Source organism: Rhipicephalus microplus, chromosome 2 (genome assembly GCF_043290135.1).
Source record: "Rhipicephalus microplus isolate Deutch F79 chromosome 2, USDA_Rmic, whole genome shotgun sequence".
NCBI lineage: Eukaryota > Metazoa > Arthropoda > Arachnida > Ixodida > Ixodidae > Rhipicephalus > Rhipicephalus microplus.
The window spans coordinates 266,671,002-266,691,835 of NC_134701.1; the positions used below are offsets into that span (position 1 = coordinate 266,671,002).

A 20,834-nucleotide genomic window follows, 5' to 3' on the forward strand; every position below is an offset into this window, starting at 1 on the left:
TAAAACGCGGCCGTTACGTAATTTAACGCCATGACTGAGCTCAACGGTGCCAAAAAGAATGCTCTCCGCCTATTTCCTCCCCCACGGTTTTAGGTATATTAAGCAGAGGATTCCACAATTATGTGCTGCGTCGGTCAGTGGGAAGAGATATGAACTGTTTCAGGAGCGTGGCTGTGAAACAATATCGTTGCAGGAGATTATGGGCAGATAACTTGACACATAACTGAGGCTTGGCATATATGCAAAATAAATAAAAAAGGAACCATGCACCAGCTTTCCGTCCACCACCTTGCAACAGAAATAATACATTAAAATGGGTAGATGGTTATTCTCTTTGTTGTTTTACTCGTTGCAGCCCCGTGCAGGTATACGTACTATAGGCTCATTCACAAGAGTTGTCGGAAAAGCTCGGAAAGATCTCGAGTTTCGCCAAGCTCGGGAAATCATCCATATAGCACCCATGTACATGTGTGTGGGTGCATAGAGAAAGAATGAAGTTTTTTCTCTATTGTATGTGTGTGTGTGTGTGTATGTGCGTGGGTGCGTGCGTGATCTACACGCGTGATTAAATTTCACTTGGGAGCTCAGCGGGTGTGTTGCTTAGCGATTTTGGCTTATTCGTGGAGCATGTTCCAGATCCTTATTACTGTGGATTGCAAGGATTTGGCTCGATACGATACACGCCACTATCTATTTGGCTGTATAAGACGGTAAGCAAGGTATCGTGCTAATGTTATGCGGCTTCATCCATCATGTCGCCGCATTGTTCTTCGAAATGTCGCCGCCAACGAGTGCCAGAACAGAGGTGGCTGGCACGAGAAACGCTGGGCATCTGTTCAAGCGGGCTCGACGAACGACGCAACGCAGCTGCTTGCATCTCGTGATCTATAGCTGCAGCTTTCGTATACACTTGAACTGATCCTCGTGACCTGCAATGCGAAAGCAACGCACGTACACATTTGACGTGCCCCGACAGTGGGTGTTTCGAGAAACGTCTTTGCGTGGCAAGTTAACACGGAAACGAACCCACGAAGGGTTTCGTTATTGTGGCGTATACAGTACACACGAATCGAAAAGCGAGAACTTGGGGCTGAGTACTGGCACATTTGCAACGACATGACGCGGTTATCACGAGCAATCGCTAGAATAACTGTCGCTATATATATAGTGACTGCACGTTTAAGTCTTTGTTGTATACCCTTAAAAGAAAGCATCCGCCTTTTTTTTTTTTGCGAGATCTGATTTGCCATGTGTATGGTAGCTTCAGAGACGCACGTTAATTCTCTATCGGGAGTAGTTTCACCGGGCAGTTGCGTGTTAGACTCAAAGGAGCGTTAACGCATTTCTTTAAGATAGGTAGGTATGTGGGGTTTAACGTCCCAAAATCACCATATGATTATGAGAGACGCCGTAGTGGAGGGCTCCGGAAATGTCGACCACCTGGGGTTCCTTAATGTGCACCCAAATCTGAGCACACGGGCCTACAACAACATTTCTTTAAGAGTGTCGTATATACGCAGCAAGTAAACATTCCCCTAAAAGAGTAGCACATACTCTTTCTTTTTCTGATAGTGCATACAAGAAGCACCGTCTTCAAGCTCCGACCCTCCTTTGCAAATACACATTCAATGCTTTCGTCACCACAGAGCAAGGACCCGTTTTTACAAGCCGCTTTTCTCGTTATGCGAGCGCAGTTTCACCGCAGTAAATTCATGTGCCAACTTCCATTCCAGCAAGCGTGCAGTCGCCGTCAGTTTTCCCGGCGTAATGTAACGGACATTCAATCGGGCACGAGAAAACAAATATCTCGCCTTATGCGCACGGGAAGAGAAAGAAAAAGAGTTACCCTTTAAGAAGGTATGGTAGTTGGCGACCACAATTAACAGTCAATTAACGCATCAAGGCAGACGGCCGCTGCAGAGTGGCATGCGGCGCACGAACGAACGACATTAAACGGAGAACGGAAGAAGCATGCAGTGCCATGTTGGCTACCGTCAACTCTTTTTAAAGACAATAAGGAGCACTTCAATTACCGTAATTGTAGGCGATGATAAACATCTGCAGCATGCTCAGGGTTCCGCCAGTGAAGTCGAGGAGTATGTTGCCGATACTCCAGCCTAATGTCGACTTTCTCCTGAAGTTGAGAATGGCCTGCAACGGGGGAGAGAGTGAAGTATTCGAGCATCACGACCACCATCAACACATTCGACTGAGAAGGAGAAGAGGAAGATGGCTGTTGCCTTCCGGTCACCTTAGGCAAACACACGAGAGACCGTGCGACTCATTTACCTGCGGGATGTACTTGACCAGGGTGATGACGAGCTTGCAGTAGGAGAAGTAGTAGAGGTAGAAGAGCCAGGGGCTGCGCCAGTGGCGCCCCGCGGCGAGCGTTATGATGCCGTAGAGCGCTGCGCCGATCCACACGATGCCCAGCAGTACCCGGGCCGCCATGGACATGCGCTGGTCCTTCCTCTGCAATATTCAACGCATTGATTGCCGCGTTTCGCTGCTGTTCCAATTACACCGCCGCCTCTTAGGACTGCCGGTAGTCGCCAAGGTTGAAGCATGCACGTGAATAGAAGCACGTGAATAGCTGACACAGCGTTTTGAACGCTGATTGTAGAAGCGCTAACAGGATGCATTCGCTATTGATGTTGCAAGTTGATTTCATTTGACCCACATTTATGCGCCAAATTAAGATATAATACTTAGAGTAATTAGACTACAAATTAGAATGGGCTAAGAAAGAAACCAACTACAAGGTGTCCGACGAAATTTCGACGACATATCTGCGTGCTATGTAAGGGGAAGTGATTTGAAAAGAAAAGAAGAGAAAAGTGAGCCCCGTAACTTTTTCTCAGGGGGAAGACACCTCCACAGTAGCTCACGAGCGATGAGGTAGAGAAGGGAATAAAATGATATGATGAAAAGGTAGAGAGAGAAGAAGGAGAGAGCGAGGCGCTGGGACAGGGAGCGACGGAAGTAAGGAGAGGGCAGGAAAGATTGACACAGTTGCAGGAGTCCGAGGACGGCGCACCACTGGCGAATGCTCTTGTCGGTGACAGGAGATGGCGTAGGGCTAATTCAGCCGGTCAGAGCTGCGCTGTCGTCATCGTAGGGGACCGGCGGCAGGAGGTGGCGTAGGACCAACCCAGTCGGTTAGAGCTGCGCCGTCGTCGGAGATCGCCAGGGCACAACCGGTCGGCACGGAATCCAGCGAGCGAGGTAGTACATTATTGTACGGTGTTATTGTATTCCATCGCAGTACCACTTACCGCGGTTGGAAATCCAACCCATGACCTTGTGCTCCGCAACACGACACGAAGATCGAGGCGTGCCATTTGCATGTCTGAGACAAATGTGTGAGTCGACGACAGACTGGGGTCGCGACGGTACATTCATAGTTTCACCACAGGCGACAGTGGCGTAGCCAGAAATTTGTTTCGGTGGCGGCACTATCTTGATCCGAAGTGGAGGCTGGGTATAGGCGTGTGCGTTCGAGCTTTATTCTGTGCACTGTGTCCCATGACACAGAAAAAAAGTTCTGGAGGAGGACGCGTGTGGTGTGCCATCCCCTGGCTACGCCAGCGTTACGCGACGACACAAACTTTCGCTGAGCAGTTTCATGAATAGGGATCGAAGGCGGAGGTTATAGTAACAGTTGACGGAGAGACAGGAGGCAAGGGCACAAACACCAGCTACATCAGCGCACAACCTAACGACTTGTTACTTTATTGATCTGATTAACCACCAGAACTGCTGCACCAATAAATGTTTTTCTGCCCCATTGCGGTGGTCTAGTGGCTAAGGTACTCGGCTGCTGACCCGCAGGCCACGGGATAAAATCCCGGCTGCAGCGGCTGCATTTCCGATGGAGGCGGAAGTGTTGTAGGCCCGTGTGCTCAGATTTGGGTGCACGTTAAAGAACCCCAGGTGGTCAAAAATTTCCAAAGCCCTCCACTATGCCGCCTCTCATAATCATATGGCGGACGTTCGGACGTTAAACCCCACATATCAATCAATCAATAAATGTTTCTCTAACTTGGAGAAAAGTAGATAGTCTTGTTTCCTTTACTCCTGTCGTGCAGCGCGATTTCGTCAAATTGCATGAGAAAGAACGCCATAGAGAAACACTCACTCCACGAAAAGGAGCGATCGCGGGCATGCAGCGTCAGTCGGGCCCGTCCGGGGAGCGACTCACCTCGTAGAAGTAGCACTGCAGCACTGTGATGAAAGTGGCGAGCGACGCGTGCAGGCCGAAGACGATGTCGTTCACCTCCACCGGCAGAACGCCCGTGGGATGCCGCGCGTAGTACTCGCTCTGCAAAGACCACACAGTCGAAGAATCAACGAACGAAACAACTTCATGTAGTCCGGCGAAGTTGATGCGGGGTGGGCCTCAGTAGGGAGCCTACAAACGCCGCGCCGCGCCTTCGTAGGCGCGGCGTATGTAGGCTCCCTAGGCCTCAGCCCTTGCCGGGAGCCCTTGGGAGATGGCATCTACGTGGGCTCACGGGACGGCCCAGAGTTCTAATGCGGAGCTGAGCTGAGCTCCCTTTCTCCACAACCTACACTTCCAGGCACGCGGTTTCAGTGTGTTTCTTTGTCGTCCAAATTCGAGTACTCGAACTCGAACATATATATACTCGAATAGTATATATGTGTGCCATTGTTGCTCTTGCATAACACGCCCTATATTTATCTGTCGAATAAAGATCAAGGTAACCCAAGAAGCTTGGCCTCTTCTCTGTCTTTTTTCTTTAATTTGCGCTTTCACCCTCTGCCATGTATCACGATAACAGAGACGGAAGGTGATTTGGGCAAGTGTGTGTGTTTGCAGTTGTCACCACGCAACCACCTAGTTTTTAATCAATCTGTTGTGTAGTGGTGGGAATGCGCGCCCTTTAAGCTTGTAGTGCTGTGTTATTATTTATTTCGCTCGTCATACGTTTCCCCAACTCTTCCCCGCGTGTGACCTCGGTATATAGAGTTGAAAAAAAAAAAAACGCCATAAATTTCTTAGAGTGCAACTTTAAAGCTATACCATAAAATTGAAAAAAGAAAAACATTCAGCCCTTCATAGCACAACAGCTCGAGTATGCCGACCAGCCTTTCTCAAGAAGCTTCTTAGTGGACAAAAACGTTTTCCTGTGTCAGGATTCAAACTATAGGGACCAGCTACTTTCCGGAGTGGTCACTCTAGGAAATGAACTAACCAGGAGGCCAGCGATTGGCGACGCGCAAGCGTATTAATCGACAACTCGAAGCATATGAATAAAAATTTGAGAAAATCAGTTGGTAAATGGACAGTTATAACGTCGCACCTGGCTCCAGCAATTTATAACTTCGGCTGAATCGAGGAATGGAGTAATTATGCTAACACACACGCCTCCACTTTGGCGTCAGATGCAGTTTATCAATTAAGGCGCTGTTTCTTTAAGAAGTGACGCCAGTAAGTTGCACTGTAGTCATTTCATAGACATTGAAACACACATGAACTTTACACTGCAAGCATTTAGTTGGCATCGCGTGTATTTCAAAAGCATGGATGAATAACGGTTTGAGTTCACCGCCACGCTTACCTGAACGACGGGGCTGAAGAAGACGCCAAGGTTAAAGAAGGAGTACGCCAGAAAGCCCGTTAGGTTGAGGCCGATGAAGTCGAAGCTCAAGCCGACAACACTGAAACGGGGAGTGAGACGAGAGCAAATGAGAGACAATCATCTGAGCTGCTGCACGCATAATGGTGCTTAAGCGAAGCGAACACTGTCAACGTGCGATTTATTTGTAATGACGAAAAAAATCCGCGAACAGGGGTCACGTGCTCGAGCCGATGTTTCGACAGGTGGGCTTGTCTTCCTAAAGGCTATAGAACACGTGAATTGTGTTTGTGTTACGAACACTTTCCGCACCTAACTTGGCTTCGCACTGACGGTCCAGGATCGGAGACATTGCAAGCTTATTGCACGTCACTTGGTGCTGTGCACTGCATGCCTCCGTGATCGCGGCTGCGCTTTGGCTAAGCGATGCTGTCATGTGATGACGTAACGTGGAGTCACGATGCGAGAACGCATAATGACGTCATGACGACGTCACAAATTTCGGAAATCTGTGACGTCATCCTGCAATTTTTGTATTCCTTGTGCTCCCACTGATGCATCGGGACGCCGACACTTACGGTGAATTTTTGTGTTCGATGGGGCATCCGAGGCTTTTGCCTTAATGCAGTCCTGAAGGGTTAATTTGTCGGCTGTATAGCTGGTTTAACATATCTTAAGGTAACCACGTGAAAGACGAGGTCCACAGAGGCACACACACCACAGTTGAAGCGCTTCGTCTTTTCCCGCCTCTCTGTTGTTCTCGTCTCTGACGCTGCTACCGTAAGATAATACGATTAATTGGAAATTTCAAAAGGTCAACGCATTCGTCAACTAGCCCTCCCGTCACACCTTGATAGCTATTACAACCGGCAGAAACATTCAGACCCACCTTTTGCGCTTCCAGTTCAGGTAGATCTGCGGGTAGAAGGAGACCGACCAGGCGACGAAGTAGAGCCAGCCGAACACTGCGCTCAGCACGTTGAGCCAGCTCAAACGGAGGACGCTGATGCGCACAAAGGCGTCGCTGGAACTGCGCACGCACAGAAGCACCATTAAAGCAGCACGTCTCGTAACGTGCACTATGCAAAGTACTGTACGAATTCCGAACGATATTCCAAGATGTGCGATCCATCGTTGTAACGCTTCTGCGTACAATTTTTTCAAGGAGTCCACCAGTAGTAGGCTTAATTGTTCACGGAACTGGGAGCGCGGGAGGAACACAAACACGAAGCAAATTACCAACTAGCCCACCTTTCCATCCTGTTGCAATGTATTACCAGTAGGCTTATCTTAGTGTCTTACTTTTTAGCGCGCAAAATGGCAAAAACGAAAAGCGACGCGCACACAGTCCTTGTCCTTTTGTACGCTAAACGTGAGACATGCAAGTGTGGCAGCTTGGGCTAGTTGGTATGAGGTGACGATATAGTTATAGCGCGAGAACAGGACGACGACACAGAGACAAGAAGGACTCGAAGGGCACGAGTGTCCTTCTTGATAGTCCAGTTAGTCCAGATACTCCAGTAGTCTAGATACTCCAGCTGGAAGTTAGCGCTCGTGTCCTTCGTGTCCTTCTTGTCTGTGTGTCGTCGTTCTGTTCTCGCGCTATAACTATCGTCGTGACACATGGGTTAGCGACATGCCCAAGCATGCGCTCTTTCAAGTTATTTTCCCCTAGACCTTCTAATGAGCTAATGAGGAAAGATCTAGGAGCACATAAGCACTAACATGACAAGTGGTGACTGGCCTGACGAATACGTGCCTCGATACGTTGGCTTCAGCGGCATTTATAGCTCGACATCCCATCACGACACGTCTCTTTTGAACATCTCTCTTTCGATGATACATATGTTATCAACTGTTGAGTAGGCTCAGCATAGATGAGCTATTCGTGAATTTGACTATCGAATGCGCGTCCGAGGCAGCGAATTCCATAAACGCTATAGTCAAACACCAATCTTTACTCGAGTATTTTTATATGCACTCTAGTATATACCGTATATGTAAACTATACAGTAACTGCTACCAGACCAGCACAGTCGACTTAAGTAGAAATAAACAGTGCCTGATACAAGTTTTGGGCAAAGTATGAACGTTCGAAGGAGTTAAAATGTAATTATACACGGAACAGGACGGAGAAATATTGTCACATGAACAAATATATACGCGCTCAGCCTATACTTTTACGCAACACTAACAAAACGCGCGTGATACTCGCTATCAATAGGCGATTATTCATATTAAAACATTTGCTCTATATGATTACTAACTTGATTGTAACAGAACACACGGTTACAGAACTTAGAGATGTGATATATACTCCCACCAAAGACAGAGTCTGTACAGCAACCGTACCCGTAAGCAGCCTAATAGGATATCTTGTTGATATAGCCCTGCCCCCGAGGGACATAAGCTAGGCATTAGTCATCTGGTTTCCCACTGGTAATCAAGCGGTTTCGGAGCCCGCAGGAAATTTTCTGAGAACGGTATTAAACCTAACTTTTAATTACGGTGATCCCATCACGTATGGGTGATGTTCGGGGCCTCTGTGGATACGCACGGGATCTGTTCGAGCGTGCAATTTTCCTACAGCGAGAACATTGTGCCTCGAAGTGCGACTGCAGCCTGTTAAGTGGAGGCTTCAACGAGAGCCTCATTAAATACCGATGTTAGAGTGCAGCGCGTAGTTCCGATGCCGTGCCAAAGATTTTGTTTAGCTGAAGTGTACATTGCACGCGCATTCTAAGTGATTCGCATCTATATGATCAATCTTTGTCGGTCTAGCGAAGCGACATAGACACTCGTCTTGGGACACTTGGGAGTAACTATAGTTGGGAGGAAGAACACTTGGGGAACGCTATGGAACACTCGGGTGGACTCGTTAAACGTCATGCTCGATTAAAAGAGATTTGGAAAATGTATATTTTTTTTTGTAATCAGCGGAACAGTCACACGTTGGTGGCGGCGGAACACGGAGTTTACAGTTTTAAGAAAATGTGAAGTTTTCACTCTGGCTTTGAATGATGAACGAGCGGATCGCATCCCAACACGCTGTTGACGATTGCCTCTGCATGCCCAAGGGTATAAATTTCACGCTTCATTTCAACCATAATTCCGTGTGGGCTTCGAAAGAGAGCAGGTAAAGTTAGCTTAACTGCTACAGTTCATTGTCAATTCAAGCATTATTGCCCGAACGCGGGAGATTAGCTTGAGTGCTTGCCTAATCAGCGCCTCTAGGCAGTTTATAGTATCTATTGTTCCTTTTCTACAGTGGAACAGACTGCCGGGATAGTTGGCCCAGCACTTTAGGAAAATTATATTAGTGCAAATGAAGACGTCTTCATTAGCGCTAGTTTATCAACATTTTTATTTTTGCGTACTGCTTATCAGTTGCTTATCCAAATTATTGACCAGTACGCCGTCCAATAGTTAGTGGCGGCGTTTTGTGAGAGCGAAATTTCTTCAAATGCACGTGTTTTAGGTAAGATGATACCGGAGAAAGAGAGAGAGAGAGAGAGAGAGAGAGAGAGAGAGAGAGAGAGCGTTATTATCTACAACCCTATTGCGGGACCACGGCTCAGCACGCCAAGTGGTTTACGTTTCTGCATTGATAAGGTGGTGAATGCGTTCTATTTCACTCTCAACCTCCCCGGAGTCAGTAATTTTTATCGCACTTTCAGCGTCTCTACTCGCGTGTTCGTTTGAATCAGATTAAAGCGATTCTACGTTGTACAACCATAAACAATGCCGTTTGTGATGGGCTAACCTTTACTACGATATTCACAGGCTCAGCTATACGTAGCGAGACAATGCGTTAGTAATATTTATTCATATGAGCCATTTCTGCCACGCGGAAGAGGTACTTATAGGTCACCAAGGTCCACTTATACACCCACGCATACGCACACCCCCGAGCATGCGCTTGGGTGACGCGTGAATTCGCGTATACGCGCATGCGCACTCACTCGACGTCGGGCAGCGACGCGTTGAGGTGGATCACGGCGTATCCGGCCTTGTGCGCACTCAGGTTGAGCCAGGTCACGGATCCCGGCGCGATCACGTGATGCCCTGGAGAGTCGGCGAGCAAGTCCTCGCCCTTAGATGCAACCAGGTTCACCAACACCGACTCGTTCCACGGTGGGCTGTGCGGGCACGGCAAGAAAGGCTGCAGCTCGTGACGTACGACTTAGAGCTTTCTACAAATGTAAGCGTGGAAAAATGTGGCGCTAGCGTCGGCACGACTAATGCCGATACGGCTGTTCGCTTTGTTCTTGTTTTGCAATGTCAAACTCCGACGGTGGAGTCGGAGCAAGTTCGTTCCTATGACACAGTGAGAAAGGGAGTCGAGTGTTTCGATGAGAGAGCTCGTGTGGATTAATAACGAGAGTTGTTTCATGGAGCAGAGCAAGTTGCTACGCTAGAATCGGCGGAGTCGACCGGAACTCGGAGTGACGCACTTCGGGGCACTGTCGGTAGTCGCGTTCATCTGTTTTGGTGGCAATGACAACATATATAGTCAGAACGCTTGAGCGATTCATCGCATAGTGACGCCGGCACTGACACTGCCTCTTAAAAGCGGGAATTGGACAAAATTGAACAACCGTAGAGAATAACTGCGCGTGAGGTATATATATAGCAACTCGGTACCCGAAAGGCAGAACTTTCACTTCCGACTTACTCCAACGTTGAAAGTTGTCTTGATATCGCGAATATGGAGGCGTTAATCTACGCCAGAATAAAGTGATCGCTAGCAGAGTCCGTCGCCTGCTCCGATAACATTAAGCTTGAACTTCGTGGCTTCAAGCGTGTCTCGCGCATACGTGTAGTTTGCATTGGTGTCGGCAGACTGAGAAATGGGTGATGGGTCAACAACATCCAGCCCAGCGAGATTTTTGTGTGCTATCTTTACGTTTCCTTGGACAAATTGTTTGTTCAATTTAGTATTCGGATGCCCCGACAAAGAAAAAAAAAGTCCATAAAAAAACTTCCTTTTTCCCTTTATGCATACATGCGAAGGCAGACATGCATGCACGGACATTCAGAAGAGGCAATCGGACCCACTCCGTTTCCAGAAAAAAAAAAAATTAAAACATTCTGGCTATGACCCCAGTCGTTTGAATAGGAGTTTCAAGCATTAACGCGAACTTGAAACTATATTTGTAGTCAATGAGGGTGGCGATTTGGGCTTGTTGGTATGGTTGCATGATGATGGATGGTAGCGCAGACAACGAACACGGACAAGAGAAGGCACATAGACACAACACAGCGCTAACTTTCAACAACAGTTTATTACACGCAGATCTCCGTGGTGTATGCGATCCACCACGCCAACGTCGCACGTGCGTAGCTCTAAAAACCATCAAATATAACCAAGTATTGGAACACGCGCGTTGGTTATATTTGATGGTTTTTAGAGCTACGCACGTGCGACGTTGGCGTGGTGGATCGCATACACCACGGAGATCTGCGTGTAATAAACTGTTGTTGAAAGTTAGCGCTGTGTTGTGTCTATGTGCCTTCTCTTGTCCGTGTTCGTTGTCTGCGCTACCATCCATCATCATATATTTGTAGGCCATAGATGTCTCGTTCCTAAATAAAAGTATATAATACGATTGTCACAGCCTTTGCTGCTGATTATGCTCGGCAAGACGTTAAGTTTTTGAAGACTGTACGGGTGCAATTGGCCACGCTGACACACAACATTGATAAACTCACTCGATGAAGACTTGAAATCCCGACGAATCTCCAAGTTTCCATTCCAGGTCGTGAGTAGAGACTCGGATCCGGCTTCCTTTGCCGGTAGCAAGTGCTGGGAACAAAAAACGAACAGATTTCAGACGTAGCGGAGAGAAGGGGGGGGGGGGGGCAAATGAATCTTGATGTCACTAATGCAACCTAAAGTTAGTTGAAGTTTAGTTAAGGCAAAAAGCGAAAAAAAAAGATGAGTACAATTTTCCCAGGGGACTGGCGAAAACGCATAAAAACCTGACAAGGCGTTTGCCCCCTGTGAATCTAAAATTCCACCAAAATGACACAATACTCAGTGTAAAATTAACAGTGAAAAAGGAAATCATTTTAAATGAGTTGCTATATGCCAGTCACATGTGTATAAAGAAACCAAAAACTTTGAATGTTGCGTGATATATATTCGTGCAGTACCACAGATTTCGCTTTTTCTGGTGAAGAAATAGCTATTCAACATTAAAGCCGATAAAATGAATCTAAGCTTGCACACATGCGTGAATCTGACCGCACATTACTGTCAGATTCACGTCTGCCCAAAGTATACCAGTGTGGAGCAGTCACGGTGGTAGAGTTGCTACATTGTTCGGCTACTGCGACCCAAAGTATCGGGTTCGATACTGGTCGCGGCGGTGGCATTTTAAACGCAGGCTAAGATGCTAGAGGATCATGCATGCACTTGGATTTAGGTGTCCGTCACAGAACATCAAGTGGTCAAAATTTCGTTAGAATACTACGTGTCTCGTTATCTAAAATGCGATTTTGGCCCATGAAACAACAACATCAATACTACTACTACTACTACTACTACTACTACTACTACTACTACTAATAATAATAATAATAATAATAATAATAATAATAATAATAATAATAATAATAATAATAATAATAATAATAATAATAATAATAATAATAATAATAATAATAATAATAATAATAATAATAATAATAATAATAATAATAAAAGTGGTCGTGCAGTCAGACGCAGGCAGCAGTGCCTGCGTGCGATACTTAAAAACAGCGTCAGCTATATAAAAGTAAAGGCTATCACAAACGACCGTCGAGATAGCAATGAACACTATATGCTTCAGAGTCTTGACGTAAGGTAAGTGACAACTTTAACACGCGGCGACTATCTCTTTTCGGACTTTCCCCCTTTTTTTCCAGTATACAAAAACCCACGTATTTCGTCGTGAACAAATTGGAATTTTAGCTTGTCTGTGGTGAGCCTTGAATAACTTCGGAGCTCAGTAAAATTTGGACTCGTCTCACAGCCAAACATCGTGAAGCTGTCCGTTTAGTTGTCGAGGTGTTATGGCTCGAAATCACGATATGATTAAACTGCGACCATTTGGGTGAGTTGGTCATTCATGTCGAAATGATTACGGCGCAGAAAAAAAAAACGGATAGTATTCCGTCGCTTCCTTTCTTCTGTCCACGTGTTTCCTGGGCTGTAACTATTTCGACGTGATTATGAGAGAAGACACAATGGAGGGCTTCGGAAATTTAAACCACCTGGGGTTCTTTAACGTGCACGTAAATCTAAGTATATACACCACCTCTGGGATTCCGCCTCCATCGAAAAATTCGATTACTGCGCCCGCCCGGGATTCGGTTCCACGACCTTCAAATCGTTGTAACGCACGCAGATGCGGGTTCGATAGGCTAACACTTTGGCACTGGGCCGAACGAGAAGCGCCCCCATCGCACAAGGCCTCGGCCGAGCGTCAGTCTGTGGTCAAATTCAACGGGAGAAACTTAGAGCTATGGCGTCCAGCGGAGTTTCTGTCGTTTTGCAGCAAGGCTGCTGTCGAAACTCGGTATAGGTTGAACCCTAGAAGTGTGGCAGCTTCATCATTAGGTTGAGCCCGTCAAACTCGCATCTGGAACGTGTTTTCCTTGGCATTGCCCAGCTAATGGTAAGAGCATCCGATGTCAAAGGAAGCGTGCAGTGCAGAAACCTCGCACGGTTCATGCACCCTAGCGACCGGAAGCCTGTTCCCCTCTTTCATAGTTGGCAGCGCTCAAGTCCGCCCATCTGGACGGCAGCGCAGAACAGGAAATTGGGGCTCGCACAAGCGCGACGGTTCGTTAGCATATGTTGTGCGCATTCACAGGCTGCATCATTCGGTCGAGTTGGTTTGTATTGCCACGGCCGCTGTATGAAAGAGTGATCCAGCGGCCGTGGTATTGCTCTGCGAGAGTTGGTAACACAATCGACGAATGCCACATAATAAACGATAACGAAAGCCGAGAAAAAAAATCACGGGGTAAATCACGTGTCTCGATACGTGTCACAACCAAGAGTTAAACAATTCATTGCTTTAGAGACGCATACCCTTAATGCGAAATAGGATGTATAGCGCGGCATTTCGAACTTGTCGCTGACGCAGCACTTCTCAAAATGCTCATCTGCAACCACACTTAAAGGAACAGTGTCTCCACTACAATCCGTGAGCGCTGTGAGAGAGTGCCAAGCATCTCAATGCGCCGACTTAATGGCACGATTTAATTAAATTATTGAGCACAATTCTCAGCGTTCCGGAAAACACGCCAAGCATTTGAACGGGATGCCTTGCACGGGGATACTCTTACACAGGTCGTTACGCCTGATTACGTATGCACCCAAGACGTAGCCGGAATATATAGCGCCCAGAGTTCAAATACAGCGTCAAGACACCTTTATTTATATAAGCCTGTGTGGATATGCGCTGCGCTGGCGTCACTCGCGGTGAGGCAGATTTGTTGTAACTGACAATGACAACTAAACCAACGCTATATACGCCCTTAGTAATGATTGTTCGCAATAAAGCCGGCCGATAAGCCAGTCAGCGGTCAATCTTCGACGTTACGCACAAGAAGTTTTATACCTCGTCCATATTCTGTGCACGATTTGCTTTGGCAATTGTGGACAGTGACAGCTGCAGGGTAAAATACGTTATCACGTATGTGTCTTCTAGTAATTCTGTTGTGATTTATATACGCGCCGTTCTAAATTACCGTTCGTCCATGAATGTGTATGCATAATTTACTAGAAGCTGCATACCGTAACGATGTTGCTTGCTAACTTGACCTTTGCTTAATATAAGTCAATGAATGTGGCATAATGAACGTTTGTATAGCGAAAAAAATATTGATTTAAATGGAGGAGGGCTGAACTTTACTAGGGAATTGCCTCAGAATTGTGGAACACGATTACTCCGACATATTCTGAACGTTTTAGAAGAACCACGTGTGCAGGCATTATACAAGATTCCCAAGACTTCTGTTAAACTTCTCGTCGAAGCACTCGAATGTTGTAAAAAAAAAAAAAACGGCATAGCCACGTCTTGCCCTAAGTCAGCCCTCATGAAATCTTGCGAGCACAAAATGAGTGATAGCTTTAACACACAGTTTACGCGTCTTTTAGAAGTAGGTTATCCTGCTGTTGCCACCGTCGCTAAACGTTTAAGTTCGTTATGCAAGCATGCGTGGTTGCAGAAAGCAATGGGAGGAAACGTGCCGTTGGTATACCATACGTCCATTGTGCGTCTCACAGGCTATACAGAAAGTAGAAGCAGACTCGGCGTTAATGTAGTTTTTACGGCTGAGAGTAAGTTATATGCGAAATTTGTGCCGCAATGCAGAGAAAGAATGAGCGAGCAAACGACCAGAAGCGGACCGATATTTGTTTCGTAAAACACATTAACAGGCTCACTGATCGCCGTGCAACTGTAGTATATAATGTTCCTTTCAGCTGTTGTCGCTTGTATATACGTAGGACGGATGGGCCCCTGCATTAACCCGATATGATTGAAACATCACAGATCGCTAAACGGAGGCTCACCTTCTAATCCTTCTTGACATTGTCGAGAATGTCAATGCACGCCGAAATTCGGTGAATGCGCAGTTTTGGGCCGGCGAAGGATTGAAGAAATGCGTCTGACGATTGGGGCATGGCATATCAATAACAACGGTAGCGCAAGCGTGAGCCAACCGTCGATTAACTTGCATAGCGATGAAATCAAATACCTGAACAGTTATCTTTCACGCAGACCTACCGCCTCGCGTGCCAGACTGATAGCTTCGCATGTAGCATGGGAATGCGTAGGTCAGCTGGTTCTCGTGCCTTCTTTCTTTTCCGCCGTTGTGCGCCTCTTCAGTTGTTATAATCAACGTCTGTGGTGTGCCGACTTCCTTCTGGTGTCCGTGTTTGCACGCCCTGTTTTGTTTTTTTTTTTGAATGATACGGTTGACAATCACATTAACAACTATCACTCCCTTTTTCAATCACTCACGTTGCCACCGCTACCGTCACTACTTATACTTTAGTACGTGCGTAGTAAATGCTGTGATAGTTAGTTGCTACCTTAAACCAGTAATCAATACTATTTTTTTTGTAAAAGGAGTGTGCGCGACTACTGCCTATGGCTGTCAATTTTCGATAAATGTCGACCGTCGGTGGCCACCGTCTCGCGCCGTCGGTCACTATACGACGTCCTCGTGACGTCACACAGATAGCAATAATGCGACATAATCATGGCGTCCCGAATTCCGGCGTGACGTCAGGTGACGTAACGCCACACGATGGCGTTGTAGCACTCTCCTTTGAGCAGCGAACTAAGCCAGAGAGCGCGACCTCAAGAGAAGGAAATGCAGACTGCGCTTGGCGGCGGCTCCTGAAGTCGCGCCTCGTGTTGCCTGCAAATCAACAGGAAACTCCTACTCCATCAACCAACAGGAAAGCGAGATCTCCAAGACAGCCCCATTAAGCTGCGCAACGAAAGATTCGTCACTGAATATCAACTCGATCAAACATGAGCAGCAAGATCAACATTGTACACCAAACTAAGAGCTCTCTCTTTTTTTTTAATTGTCGTCCGGTTCGACTGGGGGTGGAGTCTGCTTCTCCTGCACACATGCTTCCCCCTCAAAATTTCACTTGGCTCTGCCCTGTTCATTTTTCTTTTCTAATTGGCAATGCCTGCTAAACGTTTATGGTGCGGGCCGAGGATTTGTTCATTCTTATCTCACAATAAAGAATGCTCCCTTATACAGCAACTGAGAAGGAAAAAAAAAACGAGATGAATTTCAATTTATAGGGGAATGTCCAAGGAACCCTGCGAGTTTTTATTCGTCCTTAGCGCGGTCACAAAACTGCCACGGTACGAATGACCCACACGTATATTAACGCGCGTTAGGCTGGCAGCTATATTGGCCGGCCTCTTCAGCGAGAATGAGGAAGTCGATGTGCGCGCACTCTTGCGTGTCAGCCATTTTCTAGAGTATGCACGTCCCTGTATAGAACCTTCACCGCTGCATCTTTTCGCATCTACCCGTTAGCCCAATGACAATAAGCCGGTCTCTCGCTCTTGCGAAGGGAGCGCCTTAGTCAGCGTTATGGGAATTGACAGTCGGTGTCCAGATACGCATATTGGCGCAGGTATATATACGCGTCTCACCTGTGATGACGACCAGGAGAACGGAGAGAACCGAACTCGGAAGGCTGCCCCGTCTCGTCCGCCCGTAGCGCATGACTTCGACGTGTCAAGCTGCATTGACGGGTCAGAGGAAATTGACGTAAGACACGTGACATGGACGCGTGACGTAGACATATCGCGGTGTCGACAAAATACACACGTTCCCAGTTCGTCAATTCTAAAAAAAAAAAAATCGAGGAGAGCGTTTCATAGCGTTTCAAGCTACCAAAAAATTTAACCAGTAATTATCAAGAGATGCACGCGGTTCACCAATGGCTCGTGATACGGTGAAACAGAGCAGTAAGGATTCGAAAAGAAGCAAGAAAAAACTTTTCTGTGATCGACTGATAGCAAAAAAAAAAAGGAGTGCAGAAATGAGTTCACCTACACGACAACTTAAATGGTACTTACTGACAGTATAAACAAGTGTCACAGATTGTTAAGGAGACGTTTTTCGCTAACAAGAGACACAGTCATTTACGGAACAGCTGCTAGTACAACTGAACATACTACGAACCTATAGCTACATATGTCACAATCTTTCGCTACCTCATGGTGCAATTCGTCGAGACAAGCATGTAGCGAAGGCCCGCAAAGGGATCAGGACATCATGACACCTGTCCTGCGAGTGTGCATGTTAATCGGGGTTCACAAGACGATACAAAATTGTGCAATATTTGCGAACACATAGGCGTGACTGGAAACGTTGCCGACATTCATAGGTGAGCACACACAGGCACACAATGCATTTGTTTAGGGTTCACTTGGATTCAGCGTCAACAAATTTGTGTGCTTAAGCGCGCCTGACTTGCTAAAATCCTGCTTAGCTTAAAGTTTCAGTTTTAGGCTTAATATCACCGACAGCTCAGCTGGAGTTGTTGAAAAGTAGGGACCACTCGTACTCAGACTCGCCAAATGCCAGCACAGCCGGGTTCGCTCAGATTCAACGCCATCAAAATTTTATTCAACCGAACTTACTCAGACTCACAGGTCAATTGAAGTAATTTTTTAGCGCATAAACTTTTACGACAAGGGACAAAACTAATTAGTATTGCAGTTTCGTTATAGCTGCCTTGTTATATCCGTTTTTGTGCGCTTAGAAGGCATCACGGACTACAAAGTAGCCAATGCACACTGCCCTGTCGGAGTCTTAGCGAGTCGTCCAATGATCGAGTTTTCCAACCAATGCCGACGTACACTTTCTGTATACCCCCACGGGTAACTCAGAGCTGCATAGTACTCAACATAGAACGAGCATTCAAGGCACTTTAGAAGTAGCGATCATGGGAGAATATTAAGGTGTCGCTAATCCACGTTAAAAACAAGGCAGCAGTATAGCAGGGACAACTTTGACACAATGTAGAAACAAGATGCCTCCGATGCTACTTATCGTGTTACCTTTCGATATCAGTGTATATGCCTGTACGAGAACCGTTGTGCAGTAGCGCGTTTTCCAGCGCAGTGTTTCCGCAGGTTTCATTGTGCTCTCGGACATTCCACAATCCCCGGCATATAGTACACAGCTGAAATATGCTTACCACCTGCACTCAGACTGACGACCTGTGCTACCAGCACGACCTCGCGATATCATATGCAGTACTTACAGCTACTTACAGCCGACGTCCCCGATTAAAGGCCGCGATATATCTCGAGAAGTGGAGCGAGCCCTTCTTATCCGTAATGCGAGGTCCAAAGTATACATATCGCACAGATGACGCAACTGTGGGAGAGGCAGCATACACTTTGCGGAAGACGGCTGCCAGCAATCGAGCTAGGCGGTTCCGGCTGAGGTGAAAGTGTTGTGGAACATGCACCGTATACTTTTCCGTCATATCCGGTATGACGTTATTTAGACGACGTGCGAGCTATAGGTTGACGAACTCCTGGCACACAGACACGCACTGCGCGTATTCGTCCAGCTTTAAGCCTTTAATAAGTGTTGTGTATTTTATACGGGTGAGAATATTTCTGCTAACACGTTTATTTTTCACGTACTTTGGACCCGTACACTGAAATCAACGATATGATCACCGCTAAACCCGCACTTTCAGCAATGCGAAATTGCGCGTCAAAGTCATCGATTGCTTTACCTTGAAAGGAATTACCCTGCCCGAGTGGTCATTGATTTTCTACTTGCTTCTTTTGGGGGAAGGCGAAAGCCTTGTATGCCCGATCAACCGCGAAATTCGATTGTCAGCGTCAACACGAGTGGCGCAAAAAAAAAAAAAAACATCGTTGACAACGTCGCCATATGACGTCATGGCAACGTCACACGTCGCGAAAATTAGTGTCCGGCATCGTAAAGTCACGTGACGACGTATCACGTGACATAGTCGCTTCGCCAATCGTGGGCCGATCTCCTTCAGCGACAAATCGTGTGAGGTGCAGAACTGTAAGTAAAAGCAGCGCTGCAAAAAAAAAAAAAAAAGTTGACTATACACAGGCAAAGCGCATCTAAGCGTAGTCTAGATTTTTCTGTCCTTAATTTTGGAGCGCTGCCTTTACCTGCAATATGTTCTAACTATAGCTCTACACAAGCTCTTCTGAGGTGTAAAAAAACTATCGGAGAAGGAGGAGGGAGGATCAGTAAATCGACTCAGAAGATAAAGATGAAGGCACCTTTCTCCTTCGAGTCACCTTAAGCGGATGCATGAGGGGCACAGCAAGTTTTTATTTTCGGTGGTTCTCAATAAAGCGTCACAAGTTAGCACCCAAGCATCTCACGCGTTCTTTTGTGTACTTGTCCGCTCGAACACCGTTAGCCACGAACAACACTCGTAGTAAATCGAATACCAGTACATCACCGATTACGTTTTTTAAGAAGGGGAAAGGCTATCACATACCTGTTGCATGCACACATCCACTTGGGAGAACAGCCGTAAGCTACAAGCTAAACTCCGACGTGCCCCTTCCAGCTGAACCACATCCACACGACGTGACGCAGACAACAGAGGGCGCGATCTGCCTACGACGAATTGGCTGCCAGAGATAGCTATAGGATGTACAATGATAGCTATAGGATGTACAATCGATTCGGAAGACGAAGCTTGATGTATTCAAAATTTATTGCATCAGAACTGTCAACTGGGCGGGTTGGAGCGCTTCCATCTTAAACGAACACTATAGAACGACAAAAAACGAAGACGAAAAAAAAAAAAAACAGACCACAGTGATCAAAATTTATTTTCTCCTTCACCAACGCTTGTAGTTACCATAAGCTGAACTGTTTAATCTATTAACAGCATGGATAAACTCTGATAACTGGAATCTGATAACTGGATACGTATGCACAATGAGGCTGCGATCGGTCACTAAGCAGATCGATGTGAAGTTCAGCTCTTCATACTGTACTGGCTGCTCCGCTAAATGCCGCCCTCGACTATACGCCAGTCCACGTACTGCGCACGCGGCGATGTAATACGAAAAGTAATCGAACAGACATATCGAAATTCCAAATGTGAATCAAGCTTGCTCGAGACCGGGGGGAGGGGGTTCCACTCCCCCTTTTCCTCTTGTATCCACACTGGGCGCCACCCCTGTCAATACGGTCGTCATGTCACGGCTGCCTGTGCCTGTATAATGCACTATATATATATATATATATATATATATATATATATATATATATATATATATATATATATATATCTGCCGAGTTCCGACGTATAATTGCGAGCAAACGAGCGAAACCGCTCCACGCATAAATAATCGTCAGCTGTCAATGCGTATGGCAGTACGCGCGAGATAGTTGCATCGGTACAAAAGCTGTGTTTGTGGTACGCCAAGACGGACTTCAACCGGACGCCCGTACACGTTCGGCAGCAGAATATCAGCCCGCGGAAGCGACACGCTTAAATTCGTAGAATTCCAGAGTACATTCAGTGCTTAAATTCGGAGGATGCAGGTGCCAGCATCCATATGATTCAACCATGCCAGATGACGCTGGCATGGTTGAATGGAGCTGTGCACAAAATAAGTTGTGATACAATGCGCAGCAAAAAGTAGTGTTCGACGTCTCCTAGTTAATGAACTT

General features: G+C 46.5%; 1 protein-coding gene across 2 annotated transcripts in view; it reads right to left on the minus strand.

Moving 5' to 3' along the window:
* LOC119169239 (cystinosin) overlaps positions 1-20,834 on the minus strand; it is a 195,931-nt gene that overhangs the window by 2,789 nt on the left and 172,308 nt on the right. For both annotated transcript variants that reach the window (XM_075881107.1, XM_075881097.1), the window contains exons 2-9: positions 16,784-16,873; positions 11,313-11,406; positions 9,563-9,739; positions 6,490-6,630; positions 5,583-5,682; positions 4,202-4,321; positions 2,290-2,472; positions 2,034-2,151 (exon numbers count right to left, since the gene is read on the minus strand). In XM_075881107.1, the coding sequence (XP_075737222.1) occupies positions 2,034-2,151; positions 2,290-2,472; positions 4,202-4,321; positions 5,583-5,682; positions 6,490-6,630; positions 9,563-9,739; positions 11,313-11,406; positions 16,784-16,856 (1,006 nt within the window). In that variant the 5' untranslated portion in view covers positions 16,857-16,873. The remainder of the gene's footprint in view (positions 1-2,033; positions 2,152-2,289; positions 2,473-4,201; positions 4,322-5,582; positions 5,683-6,489; positions 6,631-9,562; positions 9,740-11,312; positions 11,407-16,783; positions 16,874-20,834) is intronic.